At 44.0% G+C, this 18,753-nt stretch overlaps 2 protein-coding genes across 4 annotated transcripts in view; one reads left to right on the top strand and one right to left on the bottom strand.

Moving 5' to 3' along the window:
- PTPN4 (protein tyrosine phosphatase non-receptor type 4) overlaps positions 1-18,753 on the bottom strand; it is a 231,415-nt gene that overhangs the window by 206,900 nt on the left and 5,762 nt on the right. The window lies entirely within an intron of this gene.
- Positions 2,248-18,753, top strand: part of LOC144272360 (fibrinogen-like protein 1-like protein) — a 57,924-nt gene continuing 41,418 nt past the window's right edge. Inside the window, exon 1 of the mRNA XM_077830362.1 lies at positions 2,248-2,495. Within this exon, the coding sequence (XP_077686488.1) occupies positions 2,248-2,495 (248 nt within the window). The remainder of the gene's footprint in view (positions 2,496-18,753) is intronic.

Below are 18,753 nucleotides of genomic sequence, written 5' to 3'. Positions count from 1 at the left end.
CTGCCCTCCACCCTCAGTTCCTTCTTGCCGGAAACTCCAACAGTGGGGAAGGAGTGCAGGTCATGGAATGGACATGATCAACACATCTCAGAGAACACAAGTTATGAAAAAGGTAGCTGTCTTTTCTTCGAGTGCTTGCTCATGTCCATTCCACAGTAGGTGACTCCCAAGCAGTGCCATCGGAGGCGGGTAGGAGTTCATGTATGTGTCGATTGCAACACAGCTCTGCCAAATCCAGTGTCATCTCTGGCTTGCTGGTTGATGGCATCATGCGCCGTGAACGTGTGTATTGAAAACCACATTGCAGTCCTGCAGATGCCCTGGATAGGGACATGTGCCAGGAAGGCCACTGAGGAAACTTGAGCTTTGGTCAAGTGGGCCTTCACTATAGACAGCAGATTGGCCTGTGCCATCTCATAACAGGTATGGATGCAGGAGGTGATCCAATTTGAGATCCTCTGAAAGGACACCAGAAGGCCCTACATCCTGTCTGCTGTCACGATAAAGAGCTGAGTCGACCTGAGGAAGGGCTTGGTATGCTCCAGGCAGAATGCCAGGGTGCATCAAACATCCAAAGTGTGTAGCCGCCTCTCCTCATTGGTTGAGTGCAGCTTCAAACAGAACACCGGGAGGAAGATGTCCTGGTTGACATGAAAAGGGGACACCACCTTGGGCAGGAAAGCTGGATGAGATCACAGCTGGACCTTGCCCTTGTAGAATACCATATACGGAGGCTCCCAAGTGAGGGCTTTAATCTCAGATACACGCCTAGCTGAGGCTACAAGAAAAGCAATGCTCCTCGACAGATGGGAGAGGGAACAAGAAGCCATAGGCTCAAAGGGTGGGCCTGTGAGCCTCAAGAGGACCAGGCTGAGGTACCATTGGGGAACCGGGTCCCAGACCGGCAGGAAGAGCCTCTCAAGGCCTTTTAGGAACCTGATTGACATCTCATGTGAGAACACCGATTTGCCCTGGACGTGCGGGTGGAAAGCCGATATGGCTGCCAGGTGCACCTAGACTGAAGAAAGAGCAAGACCTTCATGCTCTAGGTGGAACAGGCAATCCAGGATGGACTTCAGAGATTACTTGGTCGGTGAGATGCTATGCTCTGATGCCCAGCAAGAAAAACGTTTCCACTTAGCCCTCCACCAGAGCGACTTACCTGGCATTCTGCTTTCCAAAAGAACCTGCTGTACCTCACAAGAGCAGGCCTGTTCTTCCTGGTTCAGCCACATAGCAGTCAAACTCTGAGGTGAAGGGACAGAAGATTCGGGTGCAGGAGCCGACTGTGGTCCTGCAAGAGTAGGTCTGGGCATCTGGGTAGTGGCCATGGAGTAGCCCTGGCCAGATCCATGAACCAGTGTTGGCGAGGCTATGCCAGGGCGATCATGACGACTCGCACCTCGTCCCTCTTGATTTTTGACAGAACCCTGCTGATAAGCAGAATCAGCAGGAATACATATATCAGATCTCCCACCCATGACTGGAGAAAGGCTTCTGGAAGGACACCCCCGCCAAGGCCTTGGAGGGAGCAGAAGTGATGACACTTCCTGTTCTGTGTGGTGGTGAACAGGTCCACTCGGGGAACTCCCCACTTTTGGAAGAGAGTGTCCAGACAACCTCAAGAGTGGAGCGACCACTCGTGGTGAGAGATAAAGGACCTGCTGAGGCGATCCACTAGTGTGTTTCAGATGCTGAGGAGATCCGAAGCTTCCAGGTGGATCTTGTGCTGGATGCAAAAGTCCCACAGGCGGAGAGCTTCCCAAAAGAAAGCAGATGAGCGTGCTCCCCCTTGCCTGTTGACACAGAATATTGAGGCTGTACTGTCCGTCAACACCTGTACTCCTCGACGGGAGAACTGTGGAAGGAAGACCGCGCATGCCAGGTGGATAGCCCTGAGCTCTCTGACATTTTTATGCAGTGCAAGTTCCTTTGGAGACCATGTCCCGAGTCCACAGCATACCGAGATGTGCTCCCCAACCAAGGTCTGAGGCATCAGATACCAGGGAGACCTTGGGTTGTGGACTCTCCAGTGGTACTCCTTCCAGCACCCACTTTGGGTCAGCCCACCACTGCAGAGAGAGAAGCACTTTCAGCAGGATCGTGATGACCTTGTCCAGGTGATCCCTGAATGGGGAACAGACTGTCGCTAGCCACAATTAAAGGGGCCGCAGTCTGAGCCTTGCATGGTGGACGACATAAGTGCACACCGCCCTGTGACCCAGTAGCCTGAGGCAGACCTAGGCCATGGTGAATGGGTTTGTGGAGACGCTGGCAATGAGATCTGACGTTGTCCAGAATGTGTCCTGCGGCAGAAATGCCCTGGCTCGGGTAGAGTCGAGTATCACTTCAATAATCCTAGTCCAAAGGATAGAGTTTAACACTGATTTCTATTCGTTTATCAACAGGCCCAGATCATGGCACATGGCTTGTAGCACGGTGACGCTGTGCTGGACCTGTGTTCTGGAGCAGCCCTTGATGAGCCAGTCGTCGAGGTACGGGTAAATCTGGATACCCCAACGTCCGAGGTAAGCCACCGCCACTGACAAGCACTTGGTGAACACCCTTGGCGTTGTTGCTAGGCCGAAAGGGAGCACTGCAAACTGGAAGTGGGCAGTCCCCACCGTGAAACACAGAAAACATCTGTGTCCGTGAAATATTTATATATGAAAGTAGAGGTCTTCAAATCAAAGGCAGCGCATCAGTTTCCCAGATCAAGGGAAGGAATGATGGAAGCCAGGGAGACCACGCAAAACTTCAACTTCTTGAGATACTTGTTGAGGTCTCGCCGATCCAAAATAGGACACAGACTGCCCTTGGCCTTTGGTATGAGACAATATCGGGAATAAAACCCTTTCCCTTTCTGATGTACAGGGACTTCCTCTATGGCCCCAACTCCCAAGAGAGCTTGCACCTCTTGGGCAAGAAGCTGCTCCTGATAAGGATCCCTGAAGAGGGATGCGGAGAAGGGTAGAAATAAACTGTAGGGTGTACACAGTGCTGAAGACCCAGCCGTCCGTTGTTACTGCAGTCCAAGTAGGGTGGAAGGGAGAAAGGCGGTTGGAAAACAGAGGGAGGGTAGGATCCTGTCTGTAGACTGGGACGTTGCCCTTGGGTGCACCCTCAAAATGCCCGCTTGTTACCCTGAAGGTAATGGGAAGAGCCCGACAGAGAGAGAATCCGACTATTGGCCCTGATGGAGCTTACAGCCTTTGCCCTTTTTGTGTACCCTGGAAGGCCTCCGGCATAGACTGGACTTCCAGGTGCTGGGGACCTCTGTCACTACCCGGGGTGGGCGGTGGGTACCTAGGAAGGCTGGTTGGCTAGCCGGTGATGCAGGTGCCTGGCTGGGCTCTGGAGACTGAGGCCTTGTCTACACTTGCAAGTTAGAGCGCATTAAATCGGCCTCAGGCGCCTTAACTCCTGAGGTGTCCACACTGGCAAGGCACTGAGCACCCGGACCCTGTGGCTGGAGCGCCCCTGGTAATCCACCTCCACAAGAAGCATAGAGCTTTCTGTGCCCCGGCTGGAGCACTGGGGTGTCAGGGTGGACAATGTGCTGCATTACTGCGCTATGACTGGCCTCCGGAAACATCCCATAATCACCTGAAGTCAAGTGGCCACTCTGGTCATTGTTTTGAACTCAGCTGCAGGCATGCAGATATCCCCTTTCAAAGCTCCGTTTCTGACAGCATGCGTGCTTATCTGCTCTGGAACACAAAGCAAACCATTTGGGGGGGGGGGAGCGGGGGCTGATGTCGGGGTTCCTCTGAACTTACAAGATAGCATGCTGACACTCTGCCCCCCAAAATACACGGTCTCTTCCCCCACATACACAAACACACTCCCTACCCCCTCAGTTGAAAAGCAGCTGGCAATCTCATAAAATGCCCATGGAACAATGGGACTGGGAAACTTGCATCATGTGATGCTGTGCCTGCCCCATTAGGCATTCCAAACCCTTTCCAAAGCATGCTGCAGCCACTTGCACACTTACACACAATGCACTGCTCTCTGTGGTGTTGCAAGAGCTGCTAATGTGGACATGCTCCACAGTCACAAGGACTTCCTCTGCTGCTGTTTCCGAGGGCCAGTTTAACGCCCGGCACTCTACATCTGCAAGAGCAGACGTAGCCTTACTGTCCCGCAAAGGTCTATGCTCCTCCCCAGACTTTCCCTTTGCCTCACTGGAGTTCGGGGAACGCCCTCTCCCCGGATGCTTCCTTGGCTTCTTCGCCAATGCCGGGAACTGGGATCAGCGCCAGGAGGCCAGTGCCAGAGGTGCACTTTGCACTGATGCTGCCATACTTGGTGCAGAGTCCAATCTCGGTGGTCTGTCCCTGGGCTAAATCCCAGAAGGGGACTATCTAATCTAATCTACAACACTAACACACTAACTGTTAAGAAACAAAAGAACTATTTATTTAACTATTTACAAGACTAAGAGAAAACCACAGGGTAAGTATGCGCTTGCTGAAGCAAGGAGACATTCCAGCGCCATCACTGGCGGTAAGAAGGAACTGAGGGTGGGGGAAGCCGGCAGTGTCCTTTATACTGCAGCATAGGCATACCACTCCAGAGGGCACCACAGCTAGACCCTTAGGGATACCACTGAAGTAAAAACTTCTAGCACCAGTGCATGTGGCGAGCAGACACACATACAATGGAATGGACTTGAGCAAGCACTCAAAGAATATATTTTATTCTCTCTGCAAGCCTACGGTATATTAAGTTGTACACTAAATTCCATACAAAAACTTGCTAGTGTAGGGCTGTTAAGTGACTAAAAAAATTAACTGTGATTAATAGCACAATAAAAAAATTACTCGCACTATTAATCGCACTGTTAAACAATGGAATACCATTATTTAAATATTTGTGGATGTTTTCTACATTTTCCAATATATTGATTTCAATTACAACCCAGGACATGAAGTGTATAGTGCTCACTTTATATTTATTTTTGATTACAAATATTTGTGCTACAAAAAAAAAAATAGTACTTTTCAATTCACCTCATACAAGTACTGTAATACAATCTCTTTATCATGAAAGCTGAACTTACAAAATGTAGAATTATGTACAAGAAAACTGCATTCAAAAATAAAACAATGCAAAACTTTAGAGACTAAAAGTCCATTCAGTCCTACTTCTTGTTCAGTTAGTCACTCAGACAAACATGTTTGTTTACATTTGCAGGAGATAATGCTGCCCGCTTCTTGTTTACAATGTCATCTGAAAGCGAGAATAGGTGTTCACATGGCACCGTTGTAGCCAGCGTCGCAAGACTGAGTGAACTTGTAGGCTCTAAACTTTTACATTGTTTTGTTTTTCAGTGCAGTTATGTAACAAAAAAGTCTACATTTGTAAGTTACACTTTCACGATAAAGAGACTGCACTACAGTACTTGTATGAGGTGAACTGAAAAATACTATTTCTTGTTTATCATTTTTACAGTGCAAATATTTGTAATAAAAACAAAGTGAGCACAGAACGCTATTGTGTTTTGTAATTGAAATCAATGTATTTGAAAATGTAGAAAAATATTCAAAAATATTTAATAAATTTCAATTGCCATTCTATTGTTTAACAGTACAATTAAAACTGCGATTAATCGTGATTAATCTTGATTTAAAAAATTACTTTTTTTTTTAGTTAATCACATGAGTTAACTGCAATTAATAAACAACCCTAATATTAAGACAAAACTGAAAATAAGCTAAATACAAATTCTTGCCTGCAGCCATTAACCATCTTCTCTTGCTCCTACATCTAAATAGAAATATACTATAAAATCAAAGGCTAATACGGTAGAGTTAATCAGCTATTTTTGCATTTACTTAAAACTTTAGAACACATCCACAAACATTCTATTTAGGCTCCACAAACACAATTAAGAAAAACATGTCATCCAATAGGACTGCATTCATCACTTCATTAATTTCACTTTCTAAGATTTTTTTTTACCTTCAGTGGAAAATCACTAGCAATTCTGCCTTATTGCAAAATTATATGGTGCTACATAAAACTCAAATACAGAAAGGCTCATTTTGACCTTTGAAGATAGGGAGTGGAACAGTAGAGAGCTACGGCTATTTATTTCTATGGCCCCATCATCACAGACTATCTGGCTTCCCAACTCAGCGTACACAGCCTTCACCTCAAGCTGGGCTACCTCAGCAACAGCAACTCTGCTGATCTCAGCTCTTTAGGCAGGTTACAAGAAATTGGATAGTTTTTGAGATAACTAAGTTTCAGCCCATTCAAGGCCTTGAAAAATCAGCACAAATTTTTTTTAAACAGATCTAGAAGTGGATGGGAAGACAGTGTACAATGTACCAGCATAAGGTGCACTCAGTAGCATGCATTACCGGACCAGTGGACTAGTACATGTTAAAGCTACACAGAAACCAGATAATTTAACAAAGAGTTACAAGTAGAACATAGCCCAACTGGGATGAAGGACAAAGACACAGATCACCGTGTCTGAGTGTACATCAAGCAGAAAAGGGCACTATTCTAAATAGTAACTTTCTGATCATTGCTGCTATTCTGGTGTCTAGGGACAGTAATGCGTCCAGAAAATTTAGAAACTGCATATTTACTTAAAAACCAGAGAACAGCAGCTTTCAAAGGAAGATGAAGTCAGAGCTTCTGCCAGTTTCTCGAAGTGCTTCCTTTATCCTATCATGAATTCTGTCTTATACAGATTGAACTTGAGCCAGCTGCATTTTATCCAGGTACTTAAATTTATTCAGGCATCAGACAGCTAAATTATGGTACCATCTGCATTACAGTCAAACATTAACATACTGTTGCCACTGCAACCTGAGGCATCTCAAAATTTCACCTCATGTTCAACACTGGTGGGAAAAAGGATAGAGCACTACAGGTGTAAAAGAGGAGCCTAGCACCAGAAAGGATGAGGCGATCTGAGATCTTTTTAGTGAAAGATGCTTTGGCCTCCCACTATGCCATTAGCAGAGGCTGAATCTTCAATTCATGACTTCTTAGTAGTTGCCTTGGTGCCAAGTTTGTCACAGACAAAGAAACAACAAATAGCATCAAAACAGGATGAGATGCCTTCTACTTCAATGGCTTTGTTGAGGGAACTCAGTTCCATGGAAAGATGAAGTCATTAAATTAATCATCTCATTCCCATACTCTTGAGGTCCATGGAATTCATGCACATTTAGAGCCTAAATATGATGGTGATGGGTACAAGAGAAAAAGATTTATTTATTTTTCTATTTTCTTATAACTTTGGTGTACTGTGTGTTTGATTTTATGGTATATTTCTAATTATGATGACATGGAAGTAAGAACAGATGGTTAGTGATTGAAGGAAAAGATTGTGTTGAACTGTAACTTCCTTATTTTCTGACTCTTGGCACGGTTAGTACTCTCTATTCAGTCTTCCTTGGTGCCAAGGAATAGGGAAAAAAATATCCACTATTCCAAAAGCTGTCATTTGGGGAAAACGCTCACACATGAGCTCAGATTCTCCACAGCTTACTTTATTAAAAACAATTGTTTATAAAATGACAATCAAAATAAATCTTCAAACTTAAAGGCCCAACAACAGATACTCTTACATATTAAGAATTACTCGAACACCTGCCCTATCTATTAATGTCGTCCATAACTATCAAAAGCATGGCCAAATTAATGTCTTATACCATGCCCTAAAACTGACCAACTTCTGTGTCTGGTGGACCACAGGAGGCAACATCCCCAAGATCATGAGCCACATACTGAAAAATCCCTTTTGTCGGCCCCAGGAAATCTAATTCAAGAACACAAGAGTAAGTGACCCAACAAGTACTCAGATACTATGGTGACGGTTTCCTATAACAGTTGTCATGTCCCATCATGCCAGAGTTTGTGCCACATAACTGTCTCAACTAGTCTCTCTCCTTATGGGGTCTAGTTTATTGGTATGATTAAACAAAAACAATTCCCCCTTCACCCTTGGATCTGGGCTTCCCAGGTCTTTTCTGGCCTTTTGACTGGAATTTATAATCATCCTTTTATCAGAGATTCTCACTAATCTTGCTTCTGGGCTCATGCTCCAGGCTACTTTGGCACAGGGAGCTCCGCCAGTCTCCAACTTTGGATCCTTGGCTGCTACGCTGCTCCCCAGGCAACTATCCTTCTGCCAATTTCTGTGGAGAACCTCATTCCAGGTCTTTCCTAGTCCCATTTCTCCTAGACTGAACCAATAATTCTGCTTTAAATCCCCAACAACTAACAACATTTTCCTCAGTCACATACCCTTTTCCTTCTTGTGCTCCATCTGGAGACTATCCATGCAAAACTCAGCCTTCAGGGGTTATGCCCTTCTCACAGCTGTGTTGAGACAGCATTTGAGTTTACAGGAGCAGTACCTTGTTAAAGTGCCAATACAAAAACCTAAAATTTTAACGTCCAAAACGGATGATTTGGGCAACAGTTGATCACACACATAGCTAGGTCCCACACCAATTAGGACCTTATAGGCTCATCAACACCCTGAATTGCTCTCTGAAGCATATAGGTAATCAGTACAGACAACTGGTGTCAATCACACAGCAGCTCACCGATTTGAGAGAAACTCCTGCATACTGCACTAATGGAAGGTGGGTGCTTTCCAAGAGAAGCCCCAAGTAGAGTGCAGTAGTCTAACAATCAGATTACACTTTCCTGGTTCAGTGTGGCAAGTTCAAAAGGTGAATGATATCAGGTGTTCTCAACCTTTTTCTTTCTGAGCCCTCGCACCCCTAACATGCTATAAAAACTCTAAGGCCAACTGGTTTTCTGCATATAAAAGCCAGGGCTGGCATTAACGGGTAACAAGCAGGACGACTGCCTGGGGCTCCATGCCATAGGAGGCAGCACAAAGCTAAGCTGCTGAGGCTTCAGCCCCGGGTGGTAGGTCTCAGGGCCCTGCAATATTCCTTGCAGTCGTGCATGGCGGGACTTTCCCAAGGGCCCTGGGCTTCTGCCAGTCTAATGCTGGCCATGCTTGGCAGACACCCTGAAACCTGCCTATGACTCCCCAGGGGGCCCCAGACCCTTGGTTGAGAACCACTGAATTATATAACTTAATGCCTGTGTGAATGGAACAGTAAATGAATATACTACATGGAACAATGATTGTAGATATGCGTCTATTAGGGTGCCACACTGACTGATAGTACTGGTCTTCTGTAATATCTCTATTAATGATCTGAAAGAGAAAGTAAACAGCAGTTTCATATGCAAATGCAACATGAAGGAGGTGCTGAGAACATCACTGAGGACAGAGAAATACAAAGTGACACTGAAAATATAGTCATGAAATAAAAGAAGATTCAATCTGGAAAATTACAAACAACATCTGAGGATTAATCCCAAATATAGACATTCAGTGGAAGGGACAGACTTGGGCACAACTGCAGTCTGTCCAGCATAGGTAGAGCTGGTAACGTTTGCAATTAATGTTGGCTTCCACCTTCCATTATAAATTCATAGAAGATTAGGACTGGAAAAGACCTCAGGAGGTCATCTAGTCCAACCCCCTGTTCAAAGCAGGACCAACATCAACTAAATCATCCCAGCCAGGGGTTTGTAAAGCCGGGCCTTAAAAACCTTTAAGGATGGAGATTCCACCACCTCCCTAGGTAACCTATTCCAGTGCTTCACCACCCTCCGAGTGAAACAGTGTTTCCTAATATCCCACCTAGACCTCCCTCACTGCAACTTGAGACCATTGCTCCTTGTCCTGTCATCTGCCAACACTGAGAACAGCCAAGCTCCATCCTCTTTGAAACCCGTCTTTCAGGTAGTTGAAGGCTGCTATCAAATCCCATCACTCTTCTCTTCTGCAGACTAAACAAGCCCAGTTCCCTCAGCCTCTCCTTGTAAGTCATGTGCCCCAGCCCCCTTATCATTTTTTGTTGCCGTCCACTGGACTCTCTTCAATTTGTCCACATCCTTTCTGCAGTGGGGGGGCTCAAAACTGGATGCCATACTCCAGGTGTGGCCTCACCAGGGCCAAATAGAGGGGAATAATCACTTCCCTCAATCTGCTGGCAATGCTCCTACTAATGCAGCCCAGTATCCCATTAGCCTTCTTAGCAACAAGGGCACACTGCTGACGCATATAATCCCCAAGTCCTTTTCTACAGAACTGCTGCTTAGCCAGTCGGTCCCCAGCCTGTAGCGGTGCATGGGATTTTTCTGTCCTAAGTGCAGGACTCTGCACTTGTTCTTGTTGAACCTCGTCAGATTTCTTTTGGCCCAATCCTCCAATTTGTCTAGGTCACTCTAGACCCTACCTGCGAACTTGCTGAGGGTGCAATCCATCCCATCATCCAGATCATTAATAAAGATGTGAACAAAACCAGCCCCAGGACTGAACCCTGGGGCACTCCACTTGATACCAGCTGCCAACTAGACACGGAGCCGTTGATCACTACCCGTTGAGCCTGACGATCTAGCCAGCTTTCTATCCACAAAATAGTCCATTCACCCAATCTATACTTTTCTAACTTGCTGGCAAGAATACCGTGGGAGAGCGTAACAAAAGCTTTGCTAAAGTCAAGATATATCACGTCCACTGCTTTCCCCATATCCACAGAGCCAGTTATCTCATCATAAAAGGCAATCAGGTTGGTCAGGCATGACTTGCCCTTGGTGAATCCATGTTGACTGTTCCTGATCACCTTCCTCTCCTTCAAGTGCTTCAAAATGGATTCCTTGAGGACCTGCTCCATGATTTTTCCAGGGACTGAGGTGAGGCTGACCGGTCTGTAGTTTCCCGGGTTCTCCTTCTTCCCTTTTTCAAAGATGGACACTATTTTTGCCTTTTCCTATCGCCAGGGACCTCCCTTGATCACCATGAGTTTTCAAAGATTATGGCCAATGGCTCTACAATCACATCAGCCAACTCCCTCAGCACCCGCGCATGCATTAGATCTGGACCTATGGACTTGTGCATGTCCAGCTTTTCTCAATAGCCCTTAACCTGTTCTTTCACCATGGAGGGCTGCTCACCTCCTTCCCATACTGTGTTGCCCAGGACAGCAGTGTGGGAGCTGACCTTGTCTGTGAAGACCAAGGCAAAAAAAGCATTGAGTACTTCAGCTTGTTCCACATCACCTGTCATTAGGGTGTCTCCCCCATTCATTAAGGGTCCCACACTTTCCCTGACCTCCTTCTTGTTGCTAACATACCTGTAAAAACCCTTCTTGTTACCCTTCATATCCCTTGCTAGCTACAACTCCAGTTGTGTTTTGGCCTTCGTGATTACACTCCTGCATGCTCGAGCAATATTTTTATACTCCTCCCTAGTCATCTGTCCAAGTTTCCACTTCTTGTAAGCTTCCTTTTTGTGCTTAAGCTCACCAAAGATTTCACTGTTAAGCCAAGCTGGTCGCCTGTCATATCTACTATTCTTTCTGCACATCGGGATGGTTTGTTCCTGTGCCCTCCATAAGGCTTCTTTCAAATACAGCCAGCTTTCCTGGACTCCTTTCCCCCGCATATTAGCCTCCCAGGGGATCCTGCCTATCAGATCCTTATGGGAGTCAAAGTCTGCTTTTCTGAAGTCCAGGGTCCGTATTTTGCTACTCTCCTTTCTTCCTTTTGTGAGGATCCTAAATTCAACCATCTCATGGTCACTGCTGCCCACGTTGCCACCCACTTCTACTTCCCCTACCAATTCATCCTTGTTTGTAAGCAGCAGGTCAAGTTCCTTTTCAGTTGCCTACAACTTTGCCAAACTTTAACCATTTGAACTTGAATTTTCCATGCTGGTTTTCTGTACAAAGCTGAATTTTCTTGGAAAGTTTCAGCAAAAATTGTTCAGGCATTTCTGAGAACCAGATTAGAGAAGAATAGATAGCTTTACTAATAATATTTCTTCCCCCACCCCCAGAATGTTTCTTTGAAAGGATTTGATGCCTCAGTGTTTTGGAGCAGGAAAACCACCCATATTTGGCCATACTGTAAGACACGGAAAAATGCCATTTGTACATCCTCAGTAGAGCCTATGAGAGTTGCTGCTAAAAACACTAAACATTTCATTTACAACAAGGAAGCTCTCAGCCTCATGGAGCTTTGGCATGGTTCAGGAAAACAACAAGCATAGCAGCAGCAGAATAGCCTTTCATTTAGTGAAAAGAGCACTGGGTTGAGAATCAAAAGAACATTAGCTCTAGTCTCAGCTCTTTCACTAACTGGTGTTAAATCTGTGCACTATTATTGAAAAAAAAAAAAGCCTCATTCCCACACCTTAAGAGACAGGTAAGCACCATTACCACCATTTTACAGATGTGGTAACAGACTAAACAAGGTCACTTCTTGGAGAGCTAAGGATAGAACACAGGTTTCTAACATGGTGCACTCGAATCTCATCTAGTCAGCCACACTGCCTTTTAGAGCCAATGAGTCAAATCTATGTGCTGTCTGCAACCATGAGACCACACTTGACTTCCAGTATTAAAACCCAGGAATCCTGATTCTTAACTTTCTTCTGCTCTCAAGCAAAAAGTTGTATAAATCTTTGGCCACATGTATTGTCAAATCACTGTAGTGGCTAGTCCATGTAAAAAACAACAACTTACTATTGCTTCCAGCTACTTCTTTAGCTCAAGCATAGAGTTCTCTGCTGTGGACCTGGTTTCAACTCCTGCAGAATCTTATTAAGTTTGCTTTTTAAAATCTTGTGTGTGTGAAAATGACAGTTCCATGAATCCTTTAAGATTACTACCACAGAAAAATTGTTTTTGTTCACTCTGTTCTTTGGATACACTTTGTGAAAAGTCAGTTTCAGTATTTCTTCTGTATAGTTATTTTCCATTTCTGCAGACAGCAAGAGAGCAGAAACTTTTTGGAGGGTAGGGGGTGGGGGAAAGAGAATAGGAAAAAAGATTGTACAACCACAATAACTGGCAGGGGGACTCGTGTATGCATAAGTCCCTAAAACTGCCTTTTTGAAACTGAATACATTTAAAGTTGATGGTGTACTTTTAGAAATGGAATAACAGATTTAGCATGAAAGATTAAAAATAAATATGTATAGTTTGGCTAAAGTGGGACCAAAATGGGGAAACGTGACAACTTCCTACACATATATATTTGAAGTGTGTAAACACTAAGGAAAAAGGGCATCTTAGGTAGTACATTTATGTAACTATGAATTATGAAATTTAAAAACACAAAATTTAGGAAGAAAAGACTATTTTAAGTCACAAGGACCAGATGGTATTCAGACAAGAGTTCTGAAGGAACTCAAAAGTGAAATTGAGGAACTAACAACTGTGGTATGTAACCAACCATTTAAATCAGCTTCTGTACCAGATGACTGGAGGATAGCTAATGTGACGCCAATTTTTCAAAAAGGCTCCCGAGGTGATCCCAGTAATTACAGGCTGGTAAGTCTAACTTCAATACCAGGCAAATTATTTGAAATTATAGTAAAGAACAGAATTATCAGACACACAGATGAACACAATTTGTTGGGGGGGGGGGGGGGGCGGAAGAAGAGTCAACATGGTTTTTGTAAAGGGATATTATGCCTCCCAAATCTACTAGAATTCTTTGAGGGGGTCAAAAAGTATGTGGATAAGGGGGATTCGGGGATATAGTGTATTTAGATTTTCAGAAAGCCTTTGACAAGGTCCCTCACCAAAGGCTCTTAAGCAAAGTAAGTTATCATGGGATAAGTGGGAAAGTCCTCTCATTGATCAGTAACTGGTTAAAAGACAGGAAACAAAAGGTAGGAATAAATGGTCAGTTTTTAGAATGGAGCTAGGTAAATAGTGGTGTCCCCCAGGGGTCTGTACTGGGACCAGTACCTTTCAACATATTCATAAATGATCTGGAAAAGGGGGTAAACAGTGAGGTGGCAAAATGTGCAGATGATACAAAATTACTCAAGATAGTTAAAAGTCCTAAGCAGACTCCAAAGAGTTACAAAAGGATCTCACAAACTGGGTGATTGGGCAACAAAATGGCAGGTGCAATTCAATGTTAATAAATGCAAAGTAAAGCACGCTGGAAAACATAATCCCAACTATACATACAAAACGATGGAGTCTAAATTAGCTGTTACCACTCAAGAAAAATCTTGGAGTCGTGGATAGTTCTCCGAAAACATCCACTCAATGTAGAGCAGCAGTCAAAAAAGTGACTAGAATGTTGGGAATCACTAGGAAAGGGATAAGAAAACAGAAAATATCATACTGCCACCATATAAATCCATGGTACGCCCACATCTTGAACACTGCATGCAGATCTGGTCACCCCATCTCTAAAAAGATATACTGGAACTGGAAAAGGTACAGAAAAGGGCAACAGAAGTGATTAGGGGGTAAGGAACAGCTTCTATATGAGGAGAGATTAATAAGACTGGAACTTTTCAGCTTGGAAAAGAGATGACTAAGGGGGGGATAAGATAGAGGTCTATAAAATCATGACTGGTGTGGAGAAAGTAAATAAGTGTTATTTACTCCTTCGCATAACACAAGAACTAGGGGTCACCAAATGAAATTAATAGGCAGCAGGTTTAAAACAAACAAAAGGAAGTATTTCCTCACACAATACACAGTCAATCTGTGGAACCCTTTGCCAGATGATGTTGTGAAGGCCAAGACTATAACAGGGTTCAAAAAAGAGCTAGATAAATTCATGAAGGATAGGTCCCTCAACGGCTATTCGCCTCCATGGGCTGGGATGCAAAACCATGCTCTGAAGCATTTCTACTCTCCGTTTGCCAGAAGCTGTGAATGGGCAACAGGGGAAGGACCACTTGATGATTACGTATTCTGTTCACTCCCTCTGAAGCACCTGGCATTGGCCACTGTCAGAAGACAGGACACTGAGCTACATGGACCATTGGTCTGACCCAGTATGTCCAGTCTTATATTCTCATTAACAAACAGAATAGTAAATTAACAAGAATATCACCAAGTTGACCACAAGATCTTTTAAGACTGTGGAAAAATCTTCCAAATAAAGTACTGTACTAAAAGATCTACAACTTGAGGTACTTAAAATGAAAAAAACACAGACTAAAATACTTTTGGAAAAATCCTGCATTGGTAGGGGAATGGAATAGACCTTTTCTGTCTTTCTAGTCTAGGACAGATTCTAATTAAAAGACTCCAAGTGTTTAAAATGGCATCTCTATTCTTTAGCCATAATAAACTTGGTTTCATCTGAAAACCTTGGTATTTGATCAAGCAGTATAATTCAATCAGTATGTTGCCAGGTAGCCTTCCTACAAAATAGTAAGGAGTGGCTAAAATGAGAGGGGGAGAACACAAAATTCACTCTGGGCAGTTCGCTATGATTTCCCTCCCCCAAACCTCAGGTGTAGTCTGATAACTCAAATGGCAGCTCCACTTCACTGTACTTTCCGCAAGCAGTGAAAATATTTCTGAGAGAACGTCCTCCATTACATATCACACACCTTCATCATTGAAGGTTGTTAGTTTACTTTATTGTTGAATAGGTACACACCTTGCCATCTTTAAAGCCATATACCACACAGCCCATTTGTAGCCAAGTACACTTGCATTTCCCATTAAATACTGCTCTTAAAATTGATCAACAGAGTTACTGCCGCACAATACAAAGAGTTTACTTGGACAAGAGTCCAAGTGTTCCACCTCTCTAGTTCTTCCACTAGAATGTAGAAGATGAGGGAAGAGGATCTAATTCAGGTTTCAACTGAAGTAAGAATCTTGTTTTATACAACTTTTCTTACCTGCTTTAGGCCAGGTCTTCACTATAAAATTATGTCAGTATAACTATATCGCTATGGAGTGTGAAAAATCCACACCACTGAATGCAGTTATTCTGACCTGTGCCCTGCTATAGACTTTGCTCCCATTGGCACAACTACTGCCTCTTGCAGAGGTAGATTAACTACCCTGATGGGAGAAGCTCTCCTGTCGGCATAGCAGCATCTTCACTGAAGTGCTAGAGTGGCACAGCTGAGCCACTGCAGTGTTTTAAGTGTAGACCTGCCCTCAGCAGTGATTTGAAGGGCTTACAGTTTTTTGCAAAACGCCTTGAGGGGAGACTGTGAAAAGTCATTACAGAAGATTTTATTGTACTATAGTACAGTCCCCTAAAAAAAAAAAAAGTCTCTTTTTTCTCTGAACTTAAATCTGTATGACTCATTCTCCTGACCGCGACAGAATTATAGAAATGTAGGGTTGAAAGGGACCTTGTGAGGTGATCTAGTCCAGCCCCCTGCACTGAGGCAGGACCAAGTCTACCTAGACCATTTTTCACAGATGTTTATTTAACCTGTTCTTAAAATGACAAGGATTTCACAACCTCCCTTGGAAATCTATTCCAGTGCTTAACTATCCTTTTAGTTAGAAAGTTTCCCCCCTAATACCTTATCTAGATCTCCCTTGCCACAGATTAATCCAATTCATGGAGAACAAATTTATAACATCCCTTAACATATGCCAACATATCATATGCCAAAAGAATCTGTCAGAATTTTAATTGTTATCTTTGCAATTCATGTAAAATTAAACTTACGCTAAACTCAAAAAAATGCTAAATAATTCCATTAATTAGGTTCTAAGGGGCACATAATACATACATTGCTGCTTTTTTTTTTTCTTCTAAAAGAAGAAGGGGAGGCAGGGGGAGAGACTAGGCTCTGAATTCTTACTGGCACTGTATGGTTTGCTGAAGACGTCCTCTCAATATGTCATCACAAAATGATACGTGCTGGGATTTCAGGCAAGTGTCAAACTTTTTTTTTTTTTTTTTTTTTTTTTTTAAAAGCTAGGTTAAAACTATTACTGTGCTACTACTTTAGTCTGTGCAAGGTGGAGGTCACTAGATGGGGAGAAAAGACATAGCCCCCATTCCCACAGGAGTATTCCATCCACAGCTGGATCAGAGAGAAAAGAACCAGACATACTACTGCTAGACCAGTGATTGCCAAACTTTTTTATTAAGCTGACCCACCCACTCCATTTTGTCTTTTTTTTTTTTTTTAAATGACCCACCATTACATATATGTTCTCTCTGCCCCAGTCCTGCAACCCTAACAATGCAGAGAAAAGGCCTGAGAGGAAGGGGTTGAAAAATAACCCTGCCTCATTCACCTCGCTGTGGCAGCTCCTGTCCTGTGGGACTGGCTTCCCACTCCAGGTGTTATAGGAGGCTCCCCCTCCAACAGTTGAGCCAAATTAGAGTGGCATTGTGACCTGGAGCATGGGGTCACAGCATCAATCGGGGTGGACAGGCCAAACTTAAGTGATGCTGTGTCCCTAGTCGCATCACCAGAGCAGGGAGCCAGGCTTAGTCCTATAGCACAGGAGCTGCTGCTGCAGGGTGGGCTTGCTCTCCAGTCCTACCTCTGCCCCCGACCTTCACCCACAGTGGGCCAGGAATAGCACATGTTTGCCCAGGCCAGGGCCCAGTGATGGGTTAATCCAGCCCTGGATGTGGCAATCCATCTAGAATCTTCCTGTGACCCACTGGTAGGTCAAGACCCACCATTTGGGAAATACTGCACTAGACCACTGGTCATCCCCTTCTTTGGTTTTGTCTTCTCCCACCTGTTCACCCCAATAATCTTCACCACCTCTTCTCTCCACCTTCAGTTTCCCTCCACCACTGCAGACAATTGCATTTTACTATTCCTGTACATACCACTTTCACAACACTGCAAATAGAAGCAGAGTAAAAAAAACTCATGAGAACTGCTTGGCCTTTCATTGGTTTCTGAACAGTGATAGCATGAGAGTGAAAGTGGTATATGAAGAAAGGACAGTTATGAGCATATGGTGAAAGATTCTCTTGTTCAACAAGTTTTATAATTGGTAAGGGTGGAAATAAGATGGCACAGAAGCAGGATGTGAAGGCATGAGATACATGTGATCTTGCATCAAATTTAGACAGGGTGGGGTAGGAAGAGAATAAAGATACAGTGCACCAGAGAAGCCAATTGCTAGAAGCATTCTGAATCACAGACAAAATAAACCAAAATAATAGCTTATTTACTTATCAGTATTAAGCAGTCTTTATAACCAAAGAAAAAGGGTGCTTTTGACCACTGCTTATTTTTAATCAGGTTTTAACTCAAACTAAACAAAACAGTCACTTAACATTTTTACCCACACCAGCTATCAAAAGTAACTTAAGCTCTCCATTAGTCTTGGCCTACCACATCCATTGGTTTAAAATACCATCCGACTTTACTTCTCACCTCCTCTGTTCATATGAGAGGACTTAAGCAAAAACCCTTCTAGAATAAAGTGCCATTACCATACTAAACACCACCTGACTAATGGGGTGGTGGTATGAACAGCTTCAAATGTACAAGCATAATTTTGATTTTTATTTTGAAATATATTTAGCTTATTGTACTGACTTACTTTTTGAAAAAAATGCTCATATATACAAAAAAATTATTTTTAAATAGTTAGGCATATGAATGATATGCAGACCAGAGTTCCCTCTAATTTTTCCCACCCATGTGCGGAACGAATTTTGTTATGTGCACCAATATGGAGATGATGTACCTTCATATTGGTGCACATAACAAAATTCATGTGGTGGGGGTAGGGGCAAGGGGTTTGGAGTGTGGGAGGGGGCTCAGGGCTGGGGCAGAGGGTTGGGGTGCAGCCTCTGGGGTGGGGCCAGGGATGAGGGGCTCAGGGCTGGGGTAGAGGGTTGGGGTGCAGAGGTGTGAGGGCTCCAGCTGGAGGTGCAGGCTCTGGGATGGGGCAGAGGGTTTGGATGGGGGGGTAA

Source organism: Eretmochelys imbricata, chromosome 11 (genome assembly GCF_965152235.1).
Source record: "Eretmochelys imbricata isolate rEreImb1 chromosome 11, rEreImb1.hap1, whole genome shotgun sequence".
NCBI lineage: Eukaryota > Metazoa > Chordata > Testudines > Cheloniidae > Eretmochelys > Eretmochelys imbricata.
The sequence above is the reverse complement of the archived record's forward strand: the minus strand, read 5'-3'. Positions and strand labels throughout refer to the sequence as shown.